General features: G+C 48.1%; 1 protein-coding gene across 2 annotated transcripts in view; it reads right to left on the bottom strand.

Moving 5' to 3' along the window:
- Positions 1–17,700, bottom strand: part of col2a1a (collagen, type II, alpha 1a) — a 106,157-nt gene extending 88,457 nt beyond the window's left edge. The window contains exons 1-4 of one of the 2 annotated variants that reach the window (XM_072494047.1): positions 17,386–17,699; positions 13,903–14,115; positions 12,412–12,428; positions 1,866–1,898 (exon numbers count right to left, since the gene is read on the bottom strand). In XM_072494047.1, coding sequence (XP_072350148.1) covers positions 1,866–1,898; positions 12,412–12,428; positions 13,903–14,115; positions 17,386–17,479 — 357 coding nt within the window. In that variant the 5' untranslated portion in view covers positions 17,480–17,699. Of the gene's footprint in view, positions 1–1,865; positions 1,899–12,411; positions 12,429–13,902; positions 14,116–17,385 lie in introns of both variants that reach the window. The other variant, XM_072494048.1, reaches the window with a different exon arrangement.
- Between the last annotated feature and the right edge of the window lie 665 nt (positions 17,701–18,365).

Genomic DNA, 18,365 nt, shown 5'->3' with positions numbered 1-18,365 from the left:
GAACTCGCTGGATGGATTCAGAACTGGCTTGGCCATAGAAGACAGAGGGTAGCAGTGGAAGGGTGTTTTTCCGAATGGAGGTCTGGAACTAGTGATGTTCCACAGGGATCAGTTCTGGGACCTCTGCTCTTTGTAATATATATATAAATGACTTGGAAGAAAATGTCGCTGGTCTGATTAGCAAGTTTGCAGATGATACGAAGATTGCAGGAGTTGCGGATAGTGATGAAGATTGTCAGAGAATACAACAAGATAGGCTGCAAAATTGGGCAGAGAAATGGCAGATGGAATTTAACCCGGACAAATGCGAGGTGATGCATTTTGGTAGATCCAATTCAGATGGGAGCTAGAAAATAAATGGCAGAACCATCAGGGGCAGAGAGACACAGAGAGATCTGGGTGAGCAGGTCCACAGATCCTTAAAAGTGGCAGCACAGGTGGGAATGGTGGTGAAGAAAGCATACGGCATGCTTGCCTTCATAGGACGGGACATTGAGTTTAAAACCTCACAAATTATGTTAGTTATATAGAACGTTGGTTAGGCCACATTTGGAATACTGTGTCCAATTCTGGTCACCGCACTACCAGGAGGACGTGGAGGCTTCGGAGAGAGTACAGAAAAGGTTTACCAGGATGTTGCCTGGTATGGAGGGTACTGGCTATGAGGAGAGATTGAATAAACTGGGATTGGTCTCCCTAGAGAGACGGAGGCTGAGGGGCGACCTGACAGAAGTTTATAAAATTATGAGGGGTACAGATAGGGTGAACAGTTGGAGGCTTTTCCCCAGGGCGAAAATGACAATTACAAGGGGGCACAAGTTCAAGGTGAGGGGGGAAAGGTTCAGTGGAGATGTGCGGGGAAGTTTTTTTACACAGAGGGTGGTGGTGGCCTGGAATGCACGGCCAAGTGAGGTGGTGGAGGCAGCGACCTTTGAGACTTATCTGGACAGGTACATGAACAGACGGGGTGGAGAAGGACACAGGCGGTTGGTCTAGACAGGACATGTGATCGGCGCAGGCTTGGAGGGCCGAAGGGCCTGTTCCTGTGCTGTACTTTTCTTTGTTTGTTTTGTTCCAATAAAGTCTTTAAAAAATCAAACTTTAAAATATTCAAATTCTATATGAATGGTTAATATTGAAACAAAAATATTCAAGGCATCAGGCCAGCTATTCAGCACCTTTATCTATACCTCTTTAAGTAGGTTTACTGATCTGATAAATGCCGATGCAAATGCTTAACCCAAAGCCGTCCTTTTCCTGTTACTTTTGAGTCAATATAACAGATGACTATGTGATAGGGAGAATTGAATTGGATTGGATTTATTGTCACGTGTACCGAGGTCCAGTGAAAAGTATTATTCTGCGTACAGTCCAGACAGATCTATCCATACATGAAAAACATAGGACGTACATAAATACACAATGTAAATACAGACACAGGCATCGGGTGAAGCATACAGTGTAGTACTACACAGTAGAGAAGATGTGTGAAGAGATCAGATCAGTACATAAGAGGGTCATTTAGGAGTCTGGTAACAGCGGGGAAGAAGCTGTTTTTGAATCTGTTCGTGCGTGTTCTCAGACTTTTGCCCGATGGAAGAAGTTGGAAGAGAGAATACCTGTGTGGAAGGGGTCTTTGATTCTGCTGCCCGCTTTCCCTGGGCAGCAGGGGGTGTAGATGGAGTCAATGGTTGGGAGGTGGGTTTGAGTGATGGACTGGGCGGTGTTCACGACTCTCTGAAGTTTCTTACGGCCTTGGGCCGAGCAGTTGCCATACCAGGCTGTGATGCAGCCCGAGAGGATGGACTCCAGAGTTAGAAAAGTTAACACAATTTTCAATACTTAAAAGCATGAATGTAACTTACATCTTTAATGTCCCCTGGTTCACCTTTCTGTCCCTAATTTGAAAGAAGGAAGGAGCATTAATAGTTAAACAACGGAACAGAGGAAACAATGTGACACAGCTTAAATCTGCTCCAATGTCCAAGGCTCTTTGCAATAACTGAAAATTGGAACAGCAACAACATACATTTAAGGGACAGGACAACAGGACAGTTAGGTTTCTTCGTTCAGTGAGTTATTGGAGTTAGTGCTGTATCTTCTTTTTTTAAAATGCAGACAACAACACTTTGGAAATATTTGGGACTGTACCCAGATGAGCTGCGGTTAGCCACACACAAGAGCAGTGTCTGTGATTACACGTTGCGTAGTGGCATAGCTGTACACGGTGAAGAGTCTAACTGTACTCGGGCCACTGTGAGAAGAGGGACACAAGGCAAGGCTGTAACTGTGTTCAATGGGCTGTCTTACGGCTGTAGTGAAGGCGGAGTCAGTGACTGTAGATGGGAAAGGGGCAGTGGCAGCAGACAGGTTGGGGTCGGAGGCTGTCATCAGTGTAGCGAGAATGACTACAGTAAGAGAAAGGTCAGTGACTGTAGTCAGGGTGGGGTCAGTGACTGTAGTCAGGACAGGGTCATTCACTGTACTCAGTCCAGGGTCAGTGTCTGTAGTCAGGGCAGGGTCAGTGACTGTAGTCAGGGCAGGGTCATTGACTGTAGTCAGGGCAGGGTCAGTGACTGTAGTCAGGACAGGGTCATTCACTGTACTCAGTCCAGGGTCAGTGTCTGTAGTCAAGGCAGGGTCAGTGACTGTAGTCAGGGCAGGGTCAGTGACTGTAGTCAGGGCAGAATCAGTGACTGTAGTCAGGGCAGAGTCAGTGACTGTAGTCAGGGCAGGGTCAGTGACTGTAGTCAGGGCAGAGTCAGTGACTGTAGTCAGGGCAGGGTCAGTGACTGTAGTCAGGGCAGGGTCAGTGACTGTAGTCAGGGCAGAGTCAGTGACTGTAGTCAGGGCAGGGTCAGTGACTGTAGTCAGGGCAGAGTCAGTGATTGTAGTCAGGGCAGAGTCAGTGTCTGTAGTCACGGCAGGGTCAGTGTCTGTAGTCACGGCAGGGTCAGTGACTGTAGTCAGAGCAGAGTCAGTGACTGTAGTCAGGGCAGGGTCAGTGACTGTAGTCAGAGCAGAGTCAGTGACTGTAGTCAGGGCAGGGTCAGTGACTGTAGTCAGGGCAGAGTCAGTGACTGTAGTCACGGCAGGGTCAGTGACTGTAGTCAGGGCAGGGTCAGTGACTGTAGTCAGGGCAGGGTCAGTGACTGTAGTCAGGGCAGAGTCAGTGATTGTAGTCAGGGCAGAGTCAGTGTCTGTAGTCACGGCAGGGTCAGTGTCTGTAGTCACGGCAGGGTCAGTGACTGTAGTCAGAGCAGAGTCAGTGACTGTAGTCAGGGCAGGGTCAGTGACTGTAGTCCGGGCAGAGTCAGTGACTGTAGTCAGGGCACAGTCAGTGACTGTAGTCAGTGCAGAGTCAGTGACTGTAGTCAGGGTGGGGTCAGTGACTGTAGTCAGTGCAGGGTCAGTGACTGTAGACAGGGCAGGATCAGTGACTGTAGTCAGTGCAGAGTCAGTGACTGTAGTCAGGGCAGGGTCAGTGACTGTAGTCAGGGCAGGGTCAGTGACTTTAGTCAGTGCAGAGTCAGTGACTGCAGTCAGGGCAGAATCAGTGATTGTAGTCAGGGCAGAGTCACTGACTGTAGTCAGGGCAGGGTCAGTGACTGTAATCAGGGCAGGGTCAGTGATTGTAGTCAGGGCAGAGTCACTGACTGTAGTCAGGGCAGGGTCAGTGACTGTAGTCAGGGCAGAGTCAGTGATTGTAGTCAGGGCAGGGTCAGTGACTGTAGTCAGGGAAGGGTCAGTGACTGTAGTCAGGGCAGAGTCAGTGACTGTAGTCAGGGCAGAATCAGTGATTGTAGTCAGGGCAGAGTCACTGACTGTAGTCAGGGCAGGGTCAGTGACTGTAATCAGGGCAGGGTCAGTGACTGTAGTCAGGGCAGAGTCAGTGACTGTAGTCAGGGCAGAGTCAGTGACTGTAGTCAGGGCAGGGTCAGTGATTGTAGTCAGGGCAGAGTCAGTGACTGTAGTCAGTGCAGAGTCAGTGACTGTAGTCAGGGCAGGGTCAGTGACTGTAGTCAGGGCAGAGTCAGTGACTGTAATCAGGGCAGGGTCAGTGATTGTAGTCAGGGCAGAGTCAGTGACTGTAGTCAGTGCAGAGTCAGTGACTGTAGTCAGTGCAGAGTCAGTGACTGTAGTCAGGGCAGAGTCAGTGACTGTAGTCAGTGCAGAGTCAGTGACTGTAATCAGGGCAGGGTCAGTGACTGTAGTCAGGGCAGAGTCAGTGACTGTAGTCAGGGCAGAGTCAGTGACTGTAGTCAGGGCAGGGTCAGTGATTGTAGTCAGGGCAGGGTCAGTGACTGTAGTCAGGGAAGGGTCAGTGACTGTAGTCAGGGCAGAGTCAGTGACTGTAGTCAGGGCAGAATCAGTGATTGTAGTCAGGGCAGAGTCACTGACTGTAGTCAGGGCAGGGTCAGTGACTGTAATCAGGGCAGGGTCAGTGACTATAGTCAGGGCAGAGTCAGTGACTGTAGTCAGGGCAGAGTCAGTGACTGTAGTCAGGGCAGGGTCAGTGATTTTAGTCAGGGCAGAGTCACTGACTGTAGTCAGGGCAGAGTCAGTGACTGTAGTCAGGGCAGGATCACTGACTGTAGTCTGGACAGAGTCAGTGACTGTAGTCAGGGCAGGGTCAGTGACTGTACTCAGGGCAGGGTCAGTGACTGTAGTCAGGGCAGAGTCAGTGACTGTAGTCAGGGCAGAGTCAGTGACTGTAGTCAGTGCAGAGTCAGTGACTGTAGTCAGAGCAGAGTCAGTGACTGTAGTCAGGGCAGGGTCAGTGACTGTAATCAGGGCAGAGTCAGTGACTGTAGTCAGTGCAGAGTCAGTGACTGTAGTCCCTCCCCTAACGACAGTTACTGACCTTGTACTGACTACAGTCACTGTCTCTGCACCGACTGCAGTCACTGACTCTGCCCTGACGACTGTCACTGACCCTGCACTGACTACAGTCACTGACCCTTTCCTGACTACAGTCACTGACCACCACTGACTACAGTCGCTGACCTTGCCTGGACTACAGTCACTGACTCTGCACTGACTACAGTCACTGACTCTGCACTGACTACGGTGACTGACCCTGCACAGACTACAGTCAGTGACTTTGCCTGACTACAGTCACTGACTCTGCACTGACTATGGTGACTGACCCTGCACAGACTACAGTCACTGACTCTGCCCTGACTACAGTCACTGACCCTGCCCTGAGAACAGTCACTGACCCAGCATTGACTACAGTCACTGACTCTGCCCTGACTACAGTCACTGACTCTGCACTGACTACAGTCACTGACTCTGCACTGACTACAGTCACTGACCTGCCCTGACTACAGTGACTGACTCTGCACTGACTAGGGTGACTGACCCAGCATTGACTACAGTCACTGACTCTGCCCTGACTACAGTCACTGACCCTGCCCTGACTACAGTCACTGACCCTACCCTGACTACAGTCACTGACCCTGCCCTGACTACAGTCACTGACCCTACCCTGACTACAGTCACTGACCCTGCCCTGACTACAGTCCCTGACTCTGCACTGACTACAGTCACTGACCCTGCCCTGACTACAGTCACTGACTCTGCCCTGACTACAGTCCCTGACTCTGCCCTGACTACAGTCACTGAGCCTGCACTGACTACAGTCACTGACTCTGCACTGACTACAGTCACTGACTCTGCACTCACGACAGTCACTGATTGTGTCCTGACTACAGTCACTGACCCTGCACTGACTAGTCACTGAATGTCATGAGGGCAGGGTCAGTGACTGTAATCAGTGCAGGGTCAGAGACTGTAGTCAGAACAGAGTCAGTAACTGTAGTCAGGGCATGGTCAGTGACTGTAGTCATGGCAGAGTCAGTGACTGTAGTCAGGGCAGGGTCAGTGACTATAGTCAGGGCAGAGTCAGTGACTGTACTCAGTGCAGGGTCAGTGACTGTACTCAGTGCAGGGTCAGTGACTGTAGTCAGGGCAGGGTCAGTAACTGTAGTCAGGGCAGGGTCAGTGACTGTAGTCATGGCAGAGTCAGTGACTGTAGTTAGGGCAGGGTCATTGACTGTAGTCAGTGCAGGGTCAGTGACTGTAGTCAGGGCAGAGTCAGTGACTGTAGTCAGGGCAGGGTCAGTGACTGTAGTCAGTGCAGAGTCAGTGACTGTAGTCAGTGCAGAGTCAGTGACTGTAGTCAGAGCGGTCAGTGACTATAGTCAGTGCAGGGTTAGTGACTGTAGTCAGTGCAGGGTCAGTGACTGTAGTCAGGGCAGAGTCGGTGACTGTAGTCAGTGCCGGGTCAGTGACTGTAGTCAGGACAGAGTCAGCGACTGTAGTTAGTGCAGGGTCAGCGATTGTAGTTAGTGCAGGGTCAGTGACTGTAGTCAGTGCAGGGTCAGTAACTGTAGTCAGGGCAATGTCTGTGACTGTAGTCATGGCAGGGTCAGTGACTGTAGTCAGGGCAGGGTCAGTGACTGTAGTCAGTGCAGAGTCAGTGACTGTCGTCAGTGCACGGTCAGTGACTGTAGTCAGGGCAGGGTCAGTGACTGTAGTCAGTGCAGAGTCAGAGACTGTAGTCAGGGCAGAGTCAGTGACTGTAGACAGTGCAGTGTCAGTGTCTGTAGTCAGTAAAGCGTCAGTGACTGTCATCAGGTCAGTGACTGTCGTCAGTGCAGGGTCAGTGACTGTAGTCAGTGTAGAGTCAGTGACTGTAGTCAGGGTCACTGACTACAGTCACTGACACTGCCCTGACTACAGTCGCTGATCCTGCCCTGACTATGGTCACTGACCCTGCCCTGACTACAGTCACTGACTCTCCCCTGTCTACAGTCACTGACTCTGCCCTGGCTACAGTCACTGACCCTGCCCTGACTACAGTCACTGACTCTGCACTGACTACAGTCACTGACTCTGCCGTGACTACAGTCACTGAATCTGCACTGACTAAAGTCACTGACCCCACCCTGACTACAGTCACTGACCCTGCCCTGACTACAGTCACTGACCCTGCAATGACTACAGTCACTGACTCTGCACTGACTACAGTCACTGACTCTGCACTGAATACAGTCACTGACTCTGCACTGACTACAGTCACTGACTCTGCCCTGACTACAGTCACTGACCCTGCCCTGACTACAGTCACTGACTCTTCCCTGACTACAGTCACTGACCCTGCCCTGACTACAGTCCCTGACTCTGCCCTGACTACAGTCACTGACCCTGCCGTGACTACAGTCACTGACCCTGCCCTGACTACAGTCAGTGACTCTGCCCTGACTACAGTCACTGACTCTGCCCTGACTACAGTTACTGACTCTGCCCTGAGTACAGTCACTGACCCTGCCCTGACTACAGTCACTGACCCTGCCATGACTACAGTCACTGAATCTGCCCTGACTACAGTCAGTGACTCTGCCCTGACTACAGTCACTGACTCTGCACTGACGACAGTCACTGACTCTGCCCTGACTACAGTCACTGACCCTGCCCTGACTACAGTCACTGACTCTGCCCTGACTACAGTCAGTGATCCTGCCCTGACTACAGTCACTGACCCTGCCCTGACTACAGTCACTGACTCTGCCCTGACTACAGTCAGTGACCCAGCCCTGACTACAGTCACTGACTCTGCCCTGACTACAGTCACTGACTCTGCCCTGACTACAGTCAGTGACCCTGCCCTGACTACAGTCACTGACCCTGCACTGACTACAGTCACTGGCTCTGCACTGACTACAGTCACTGACCCTGCACTGACTGCAGTCACTGACTCTGCCCTGACTACAGTCCCTGACTCTGCCCTGACTACAGTCACTGACCCTGCCCTGACTACAGTCACTGACCCTGCCGTGACTACACTTACTGACTCTGCACTGACTACAGTCACTGACCCTGCCCTGACTACAGTCAATGACCCTGCACTGACTACAGTCACTGACTCTGCACTGACTACAGTCACAGACTCTGCCCTGACTACAGTCACTGACCGCTCTGACTACAATCACTGACCCTGCCCTGACTACAGTCACTGACTCTGCACTGACAACAGTCACTGAGCCTGCACTGACTACAGTCACTGACTCTGCACTGACTACAGTCACTGACTCTGCACTGACTACAGTCACTGACTCTGCACTGACTACAGTCACTGACACTGCCCTGACTACAGTCCCTGACTCTGCCCTGACTACAGTCACTGACCCTGCCGTGACTACAGTCACTGACACTGCCCTGACTACAGTCAGTGACTCTGCCCTGACTACAGTCACTGACTCTGCCCTGACTACAGTCACTGACTCTGCCCTGACTACAGTCACTGACCCTGCCCTGACTACAGTCACTGACTCTGCCATGACTACAGTCACTGTATCTACCCTGACTACAGTCACTGACTCTCCCCTGTCTACAGTCAGTGACTCTGCCCTGACTACAGTCACTGACTCTGCACTGACTACAGTCACTGACTCTGCACTGACTACAGTCACTGACCCTGCCCTGAGTACAGTCACTGACCCTGCACTGACTACAGTCACTGACACTCCACTGACTACAGTCACTGACTCTGCCCTGACTACAGTCACTGACCCTGCCCTGACTACAGTCACTGACTCTGCCCTGACTACAGTCAGTGATCCTGCCCTGACTACAGTCACTGACCCTGCCCTGACTACAGTCACTGACTCTGCCCTGACTACAGTCAGTGACCCAGCCCTGACTACAGTCACTGACTCTGCCCTGACTACAGTCACTGACTCTGCCCTGACTACAGTCAGTGACCCTGCCCTGACTACAGTCACTGACCCTGCACTGACTACAGTCACTGGCTCTGCACTGACTACAGTCACTGACCCTGCACTGACTGCAGTCACTGACTCTGCCCTGACTCCAGTCCCTGACTCTGCCCTGACTACAGTCACTGACCCTGCCCTGACTACAGTCACTGACACTGCCGTGACTACAGTCACTGACTCTGCACTGACTACAGTCACTGACCCTGCCCTGACTACAGTCAATGACCCTGCACTGACTACAGTCACTGACTCTGCCCTGACTACAGTCACTGACCGCTCTGACTACAATCACTGACCCTGCCCTGACTACAGTCACTGACTCTGCACTGACAACAGTCACTGAGCCTGCACTGACTACAGTCACTGACTCTGCACTGACTACAGTCACTGACTCTGCACTGACCGTAGTCAGGGTAGAGTCAGTGATTGTAGTCAGGGCGGCCAGTGACTGTAGTCAGGGCAGGGTCAGTGACTGTAGTCAGGGCCGAGTCAGTGACTGTAGTCAGTGCAGAGTCAGTGACTGTAGTCAGTGCAGAGTCAGTGACTGTAGTCAGTGCAGAGTCAGTGACTGTAGTCAGTGCAGGGCCAGTGACTGTAGTTAGTGCAGAGCCAGTGACTGTAGTCATGGCAGGGTCAGTGACTGTAGTCAGGGCAGGGTCAGTGACTGTAGTCAGTGCAGAGTCAGGGACTGTACTCAGAGCAGAGTCAGTGACTGTAGTCAGTGCAGGGTCAGTAACTGTAGTCAGTGCAGAGTCAGTAACTGTAGTCAGGGCCGGGTCAGTGACTGTAGTCTGGACAGAGTCAGTGACTGTACTCAGTGCAGAGTCAGTGACTGTAGTCAGTGCAGGGTCAGTGACTGTAGTCAGTGCAGAGTCAGTAACTGTAGTCAGTGCAGGGTCAGTGACTGTAGTCTGGACAGAGTCAGTGACTATAGTCAGGGCAGCATCACCGACAGTAGTCAAGGCAGGGTCAGTGACAGTAGTCTGGACAGAGTCAGTGACTGTAGTCAGTGCAGGCTCAGGGACTGTTGTCAGTGCAGGGTCAGTGACTGCAGTCAGTGCAGAGTCAGTGACTGTAGTCAGGGCAGAGTCAGTGACTGTAGTCAGGGCAGGGTTGATGACTGTAGTCAGGGCAGAGTCAGTGACTGTAGTCAGGGCAGATTCAGTGACTGTCGTCAGGGCATTGTCAGTGACTGTAGTCAGTGCAGATTCAGTGACTGTAGCCAGGGCAGGGTCAGTGACTGTAGTCAGTGCAGAGTCAGTGACTGTAGTCAGGGCAGGGTCAGTGACTGTAGTCAGTGCAGAGTCAGTGACTGTAGTCAGGGCAGCGTCAGTGACTGTAGTCAGTGCAGATTCAGTGACTGTAGCCAGGGCAGGGTCAGTGACTGTTGTCAGTGCAGGGTCAGTGACTGTAGTCAGGGTAGAGTCTGTGACTGTAGTCAGTGCAGAGTCAGTGATTGTAGTCAGGGCAGAGTCAGTGACTGTAGTCATGGCCGGGTCAGTGACTGTAGTCAGTGCAGAGCTGGTGACTGTAGTCAGTGCAGGGTCAGTGACTGTAGTCAGGGTAGAGTCTGTGACTGTAGTCAGTGCAGAGTCAGTGACTGTAGTCAGGGCAGATTCAGTGACTGTAGCCAGGGCAGAGTCAGTGACTGTTGTCAGTGCAGGGTCAGTGACTGTAGTCAGGGTAGAGTCTGTGACTGTAGTCAGTGCAGAGTCAGTGACTGTAGTCAGGGCAGAGTCAGTGACTGTAGTCAGGGCAGGGTCAGTGACTGTAGTCAGTGCAGAGTCAGTGACTGTAGTCCGGGCAGAATCAGTGACTGTGGTCAGTGCAGAGTCAGTGACTGTAGTCAGGGCAGGGTCAGTGACTGTAATCCGGGCTGGGTGAGTCACTGTAGTCCGGGCAGAGTTGGTGACTGTAGTCAGGGCAGAGTCAGTGACTGTAGTCAGGGCAGAGTCAGTGACTGTAGTCAGTGCAGAGTCAGTGACTGTAGTCAGGGCAGGGTCAGTGACTGTAGTCAGGGCAGAGTCAGTGACTGTAGTCCGGGCAGAATCAGTGACTGTGGTCAGTGCAGAGTCAGTGACTGTAGTCACGGCAGGGTCAGTGACTGTAGTCCGGGCTGGGTGAGTCACTGTAGTCCGGGCAGAGTTGTTGACTGTAGTCAGGGCAGAGTCAGTGACTGTAGTCAGGGCAGAGTCAGTGACTGTAGTCAGTGCAGAGTCAGTGACTGTAGTCAGGGCAGTGTCAGTGACTGTAGTCAGGGCAGAGTCAGTGACTGTAGTCCGGTCAGGGTCAGTGACTGTACTCCGGGCAGGGTGAGTGACTGTAGTCCGGGCAGGGTCAGTGACTGTAGTCCGGGCAGGGTGAGTGACTGTAGTCAGGGCAGGGTCAGTGACTGTAGTCTGGGCAGGGTGAGGGTCAGTGACTGTATCCCCATGGCAATGATTCTCATTAGGGGAGGAATATTGAATGTGATCTGGACAGTGTCAGTTATTGTTGTCAGAGGAAGGCAGTGCCGTTGCTCAGAGCAGATGGGGCGACTGTATTGAGGCCATTGTCAGTAATTGTGATGAGGCCAACGTCTGTAATTGGGCTCTGGTGACTGTCCTTGGGTTAGCTCAGCGATTGTACTCAAAGCCGTATCTTGTGTGAGTTCTTAGTTGGATTTGAGTTGTGCATGAACCAAAACTATTATTATTCAGAAGAAAGTTTGAAAACAACAGTAGTTAAAGAATGTAAATTTAGTGTGGTGAATGCTGGTGTTGCTGTGTTCTGTCGCTCCAGGTGCGCTGTCGATGGATAATGTTACCGTCTCTCCTTTGCACTGTGAAGTGCCTCAGGCAAATGCTTGGTCAGTCGTCTTAACATTTCATTTTGTCTCCTTCAATGATTTTCCTTCGAACTTTGTAGATTAACCCTGCTCCTCACTCTTTTCAGGAAGTTGCAAATCCTCTGATAAATGTCCATTGGATCTGATCGCCAGTCGTAACAATTAACGTGCCGAAATCTGGGTGATGATAAACTTCGCCCGGGACAAGAGATGGAAATCTATTTCCATTGGTTGGCATGTCAGTGAGTAGGGGTCACAATTCGAAGATGGTCAACAAGAGAGCTGGGAGTGAGATGAGGAGAACGTTGAGCTGCTGGGGTTTGGAATGCGTGCCTGGGAGAGCGGTGGAGGTGGATTCCATAGGAGGCGTCAAAAGAGAGCTGGATATATATTTGAAAGTGATGAATTCAGACGGCTACAGAAGTAGGGCTGGGGGATGGGATTAGTTGGGTTGCTCTTTTGGGAGCCGGTGCACACACTATGGGCCGAATGGTCTTCTTCTGTGTTGTAAATACCAAACAACTAACAAACAATTCGCCTCTAAAGGGTCAGGGCGTGGGGTGGGTATTCGTGACTCGCTTCTTAAAATCATTTGTGTTCAATCATTCCCTTTATACATTTCAAAGCATATGGCCCATACATTTCAAAGCGTATGGCCAAGACAAAGGGGCTGTTCTGTATGGTGAGATTTTGCTGTTACCAATAATGACCTTCTACAATCCTTAATATACACAGCACTCCAGCTTTAACATTTGTTTAGGTGAATTGAAGCATGTAAAGTCATTGATGGCAAAATCTTACCTGAGGACCTCGGTGCCCTGTGTGGGATAGGAAGGAAAAAGAAAGATTTTATATCTTTTATGAAAGCAATATCCACATTTACACGATAGACCGTTCACAGAGGCTTCCCTAATTGGAATGGAGCTACTTAATTAAAAACCCAGCCTTGGTATCTAACACTGGTGCGGGGGAATGCCAAGCACAGAGAGCCTGACATGTACCTGCATTTGACTAGCACCCAACTATGGCTGCAATGCAAAGATAAATTATAAACGTTGCAAACAACAGGGAACTGTCTGCCGGCTACTCGTGATTTACTGCGATTAAACTGGCAAGCACATATCAGAATTCCAAAAACAAAAAAACTGCTAGCAAAATAATCTGTTAAAAAGCAAATTATTAATCCTCCAGCAGAGCTTCTATTTCTTTTAAAGCTTCTTAAATCAGCATATATTTTGGCAAAACAAAATTGAATAGTTGGCATTAAGGCTTGACTCGATAATAAGCATAATTGAATATGTAACCGTAAACATTTGCAGCAAATACTTATTTAAAAAAGGCAAAATCTGATTTAAAAAAGATCTCGTACTCCTCTTTTGCCACTTTCATTCACTGGCACCAGAGATAAGGGATATTCAAAGTTCTTCCTTCATCCGATTTTATCCTAGACATCAAAAGCATGAATCTCACCTCAGGAAAACTCGGATCGGAACAGAATTCGCAACGATAAATTCAAAACGTTCCGATTCTTTGGTACAAAAGAAGGAACAAATATCCTTAATTTCTGTCTGGACACACAATTAGGAAAATGTACGGGCAAGTTTGTGTAGAATTTGGCAAATGATTCAGAAGTGACATCGGGTTACGAATGTTCATGTTTGCACAGCCCAATCAGAATCAGGGAATCTCAGGAGATGTTTTATGTTATCAATCACATTCAAATGACATGTCAGAGCAGTAAAAGGATGCCCAGTGCTTCTGTCATTATTTAATCATTGGCGTTTTTGGAGATGGAAGCATTTGAGATGTAAAGCTGTGGGACTAAGAAGGCACTCTGTTTTTTTAGGTGCAAAACAGGCCCAATGTAGTCACAACTCGAAACTGGGTCAAATCAGCTTCTGCACATGAAAGCAATGTTTGTGACACTCTGCTGGAACTTGGCCTCCTTTGTGATCTGTCTTTTATTTCACCGTTGGGTACATCTGGTACACACAGGAGGAAAAGCAATCCTCGTGGATTGTACGATTTCTAATTCTCTGAAAATAAGCAGGGCCAGTTTGCAAAAAAAAAACCCCAGGCTAATCTGGATATTTTTGAATTTACTGGGGAATGAATCAAAGGTCAGCAATAAGAGGAAGTGCAAGAAAAATACCGATTTCACCTTTTTTGTTTCAAAACACAGCAGCCATTGATGGACAAACCTTCCCGGGGAGAGGGCACCTTGGTGGTTGTGTCCATGAATGGGGACTTTATGGTAATTTATTTATATAGGGGAAAAAATAAATAAATTACGATCGCTGGGAGCAGTTCGGTCGTTCAGACAAACAGGGCAGCATTCTCCAAAAGGAATCTCGGGATTAGGGCAATCTTTAAGATCTTCGCAGATTATCTCGTCGCAAAGGATAATGCCAGCGTCACAGACACAGATTCTACAAGGCTCAGGTTTCCACACATCTTTGTCACTGTATGTCTGCCCCTCTTGCATACAGTTCACTTTCAGGTCCTCTGTGAGTGCAGAGCGGGCGGAGAGGAGAGAAAGAGAGGGCAAGAAATCTTTTAGTCATGAATAACAGTGATACATACGACAGAACATTTCTGTACATATCTATTGGTGTTAAGGATTTTAATGCAAATGTATATATATATGCTCGTTGAACACTTTTCAAGTTTAATTCCACCACAAAAGAACAATATTGTGTGTGCACTACAGGAATTGATAAATACTGTTTGGAAAACACCAGCTTGCATACAACAATATTGAAAAATATCAGGCACACAATATGTAAATATGATAATAGGTGCGAGCACACACTATTTCCAGCAGATGGCTCCATTGCACCACTCCACTCATTTTACAATAAACCCAAATCGAATCACGTGACATAAAAATGGATTTTAGAATTCCTTTGCTGAAACTACTGCATTTCATTCGAGGTTTTATTTACTCAACCTGACTACTCAGTTGCTTGGTTAAAAAGATCCCGTATCCATTGTGAAAAATGTAAAATATAAATGCCTCAATAAAATAGTTTTCAAAAAAAGATCCCGTATCCATTATGCTCAAAACTGGGGGAATGGTTTATTTGTGATAATGATATTACATTTGAGTTAATGACTATGCAAATTGTTGTAGAATTAGCACTTTTTAAAAATGCAAACGTATTTTCAATATTAAAGATATGCCAATAGCAAATACTATTTGCAATCGCAGGTATTAACGAGGCTCTGGAATGTGCCCAGTTGCTGGTTGTGGGATAAGGTTCCTTCCTATGTGTGAGCCCTGTAGACCCTCAGACCGAATGAATACATCTCATTCTCAATTGACTCACAGAGCTACCGATTCACAGTCCGCTGTCGGAACCAGGTTAAATAAACAGTAAGGAGATTGCAATCAATCCACACACACACACACACACACACACACAGCTTCTCCAAGCAAACAGCACAGACAAAAAACATCATTCAGAACCTGCCCACATTCCTCTGTGTATCTCAACTGCAGTTTCCAGAACTGAATAACCCAAAGTTAACCCAGTGTTCTGAGGACATAATAGCACTTTCAACGAGTGATATATATTTCAGATATCGAAGCAGTAAACTTCGAAGTGTATTTTGCCATCTCTGGAAGCGCAGTGAGAGATTTTCTTTTGACTGATTTTGCAAGCTAACTTGGGTAATGGACCAGATTACACTGTCAGAATCTCTGGGGTACAAGAGGTTCCAATTTTCGACTATTTTAAGAGGGTGGGGAAGTGTTTCAGACAACTTTGAAATCTTTGTCTGCCAGTTTACTAGCTCTGAAGTATACCTTTGTATTTTGGGACTGCACAGAAAAAATAAGGTCCTGATATGCAACTGGTGCTTTCTAACCACAGTATAATACAAACAGCTTTTAAAATGCCTTTCATGTCTTTCCAAAACCATCTGAACTCTTAAGTTTGATAACTAATAATGCATTTTTGAGACTCGAATTTACAAACAATCCCCCCCCCCCACTTTTAGTTTATTTTTATTTTTATTCCCAATCTGAAGTCTCTAATCAGACACACTGCACCCGGCTCACCACTGTCCAGGTGTCTCAAACTTTCAGAGGGCTGGGGGTGGGGGGAGGGTTGGAATTGGTGTCTGGAGCCTCCCAGGCATTGCCCGGCAGTAAAATAGAAGGAAGTGCGGTTGGCTTCCCTTGAAGGGCGAAAACAGACAGGTGGGGAGAACCTAGACAGTATCAAGTGTCACAGAAACCTATCCTTTCTCGTTAGCCCGTTGTTGTCACTGAGTTTAGACGGAGAACGTTTCAAGTTTCAGAATAAACGTCGGTTTCGTCCAAATACCGAGGCAGACGCTGGAATCCAGTTACCAGACGCATCAACTAAAGCTCCTTTTAAACTGGTAAAAAAAATCATACGAACTGCAATTGCCAAGCATACTCGACTGTGGTTAAAATAGAGGGCGGCACGGTGGCGCAGTGGGTTAGCACTGCTGCCTCACGGCGCCGAGGTCCCAGGTTCGATCCCAGCTCTGGGTCACTGTCCGTGTGGAGTTTGCACATTCTCCCCGTGGGTCTCACCCCCCACAACCCAAAGATGTGCAGGGTAGGTGGATTGGCCACGCTAAATTGCCCCTTAATTAGAACAAAAAATGAATTGGATACTCTAAATTAATCGGAAAATTAGACTGAGTTAAGCAACTCCAGGTAGAATCTATGGACAGTATTGTCTGAGTAAAGTTACATACTCCAAGTGGACCAGCATATTCCTTATGCACCATGAATAGTAGGGTGCTGGGCAGTACTGTTTGATCCCTCGGTTGGGCCCCTTTGGAGGAGGCGCTTCACGTTCCCCCTCCCCCTCCAGTCTGGCTATCTATCAATCTCCCTTACAATTTCTACCTCTCCTCCCGCCATTCTACTTGTGTTTGTTTTCATCCCTCCCCTCCAGCCTGTCTAATGAGTTCAGCTGCCAAAACTTGACACAGAAGCCGTTTCAGAACTCCAATTCTTGGGGGGGGGGGGGCAATTTCTCACAGACCCATCACTTTCCCGGCTCCTCTTGCTCTCATCGCACACTCCCACACTGCAGAAGGTTTGATGACTTTCCCAAAGATCCAAGTTAACCTACCCTTCTAAATAGGCTCTGCACAGTTGGCAGAATAACTCCACTGTTTCCGTGCCCAACCTCAAGAGTCAGGAGTTTTTTTAAAAAAAGGATTTGCTTTGGGTTGGAGAAATTTTCACAGTCACTTCATTGCAGAGTTACTGGTGACACTCCGAAAAAATTATCATTAATAAACCCTGACCCTTCAAACCAGCCAGATTGAAGTTTCCCAATTCGATTGCAGATTCCTGATTCAAACGTTCTCAAACAGGACTTGCTCTTTTTTGACCTGGGCTAGCATTGCACCTTAAACCCAGAATCTCCCCCTCCCTCCCCTCTCACCCCTCCCCTCCCCAATCACAATTCCAACAGGGGAAAAAAAAACAAAGTTTTAAAAAAATAACCCAGGTTATTTTTGATTTCACAAACTCGTTTCGAACTTTAAGAAGATCTCAGGCAAAACACACTGCAACAACAGAGACACACAACCACTTTGAAACAGTCCCATAAATATTTTTTAAAACCAGAACCATAAAAGACTTCAGAGCCAAGTATTTTTTTAAAACAGAACTATAAACCAATGTCATTCACTATTCCCTCCCTGAATGAGCTGTCGTACAACTGAATGCACTTAAATAATTTATCTTTTTGCTTTGGAAGAATGGAAATAAAAGGTACTTACGAATATCTGCGCCTTGACATTTGACAACAGCTAATAGAATGGCTTGCGTTGCTGTGAGCAACACCAATGTTCGGGAATCCACAAACCTAAACATGTCTAAATATTAGACATGCAGAGTCGTTATGTGGGAATGAGGTGAGGAGAGGAGTCCCACGATTATCGCGCCGTCATAAAGTCAATCTTGGAAACGGGAAAACGAAAGAGGTATCCAGTACGGGGGCCCCAGCAGAAACTTGTGCACTCTACTCTGGGCTGGGTACCGCAGTTTTAAATCCGCTTACCCTTCAATGACTGCGTATATCCCCACTGTTTGGGACTCTGATCCACCCCCTTTAGCCCCCCAGTCGAGTTGTAACCTGACCCACTCCAATCCTTTGCTCACTCTCCCCATTCACTAAAGCCCCTCCTTCCAGCCCAGACAGAAGCCCCCAGAATACTGTACTGTTTAAAAAAAAAGGATTTTCTGTACTGAAAATTGAGTGAGCATTATCACTGTATTAAAAAAACCCAACTCCTGTTAAAATAAGTTTATTTCATTAAGAAACACCGCTTTAGAAGTCAACCTCTAACAGTTTCAAATGTCCATTTGGAACTTTAAGAAGTTTTGGTGCACTTTCAATGAAGTTTAGTAAACGTTTTGAGCGTGAATCTCTCCCACCAGAGCTGGTACGTTAGAAAAAGGTTTCTTAATCTGCTTTATTTCATCGAATGAAGCAAGTGCACCGAGGCAAACTTGTGTTTTTTTTTAAACCCTTAATGATTTACAAGGGATCACACACTCCGACTGACTTAAATCAAACAATCATTTGAGCTACTGTTTCTGAATTTAAAAGTCTGGATTCATTTTTCTCTCTCTCAATCCCTTGAACTCCAGGGAGCTTCACCGTTTGTTTAATTCGCTCTTTGTAACAAAACAGTGCACAGCTCACACAGATCTACACAGGAATCGAGTGCAGTGGAAAATACTTTTCTGCAGGTCC

This window comes from Scyliorhinus torazame, chromosome X (assembly GCF_047496885.1).
Source record: "Scyliorhinus torazame isolate Kashiwa2021f chromosome X, sScyTor2.1, whole genome shotgun sequence".
Lineage (NCBI taxonomy): Eukaryota > Metazoa > Chordata > Chondrichthyes > Carcharhiniformes > Scyliorhinidae > Scyliorhinus > Scyliorhinus torazame.
The sequence above is the reverse complement of the archived record's forward strand: the minus strand, read 5'-3'. Positions and strand labels throughout refer to the sequence as shown.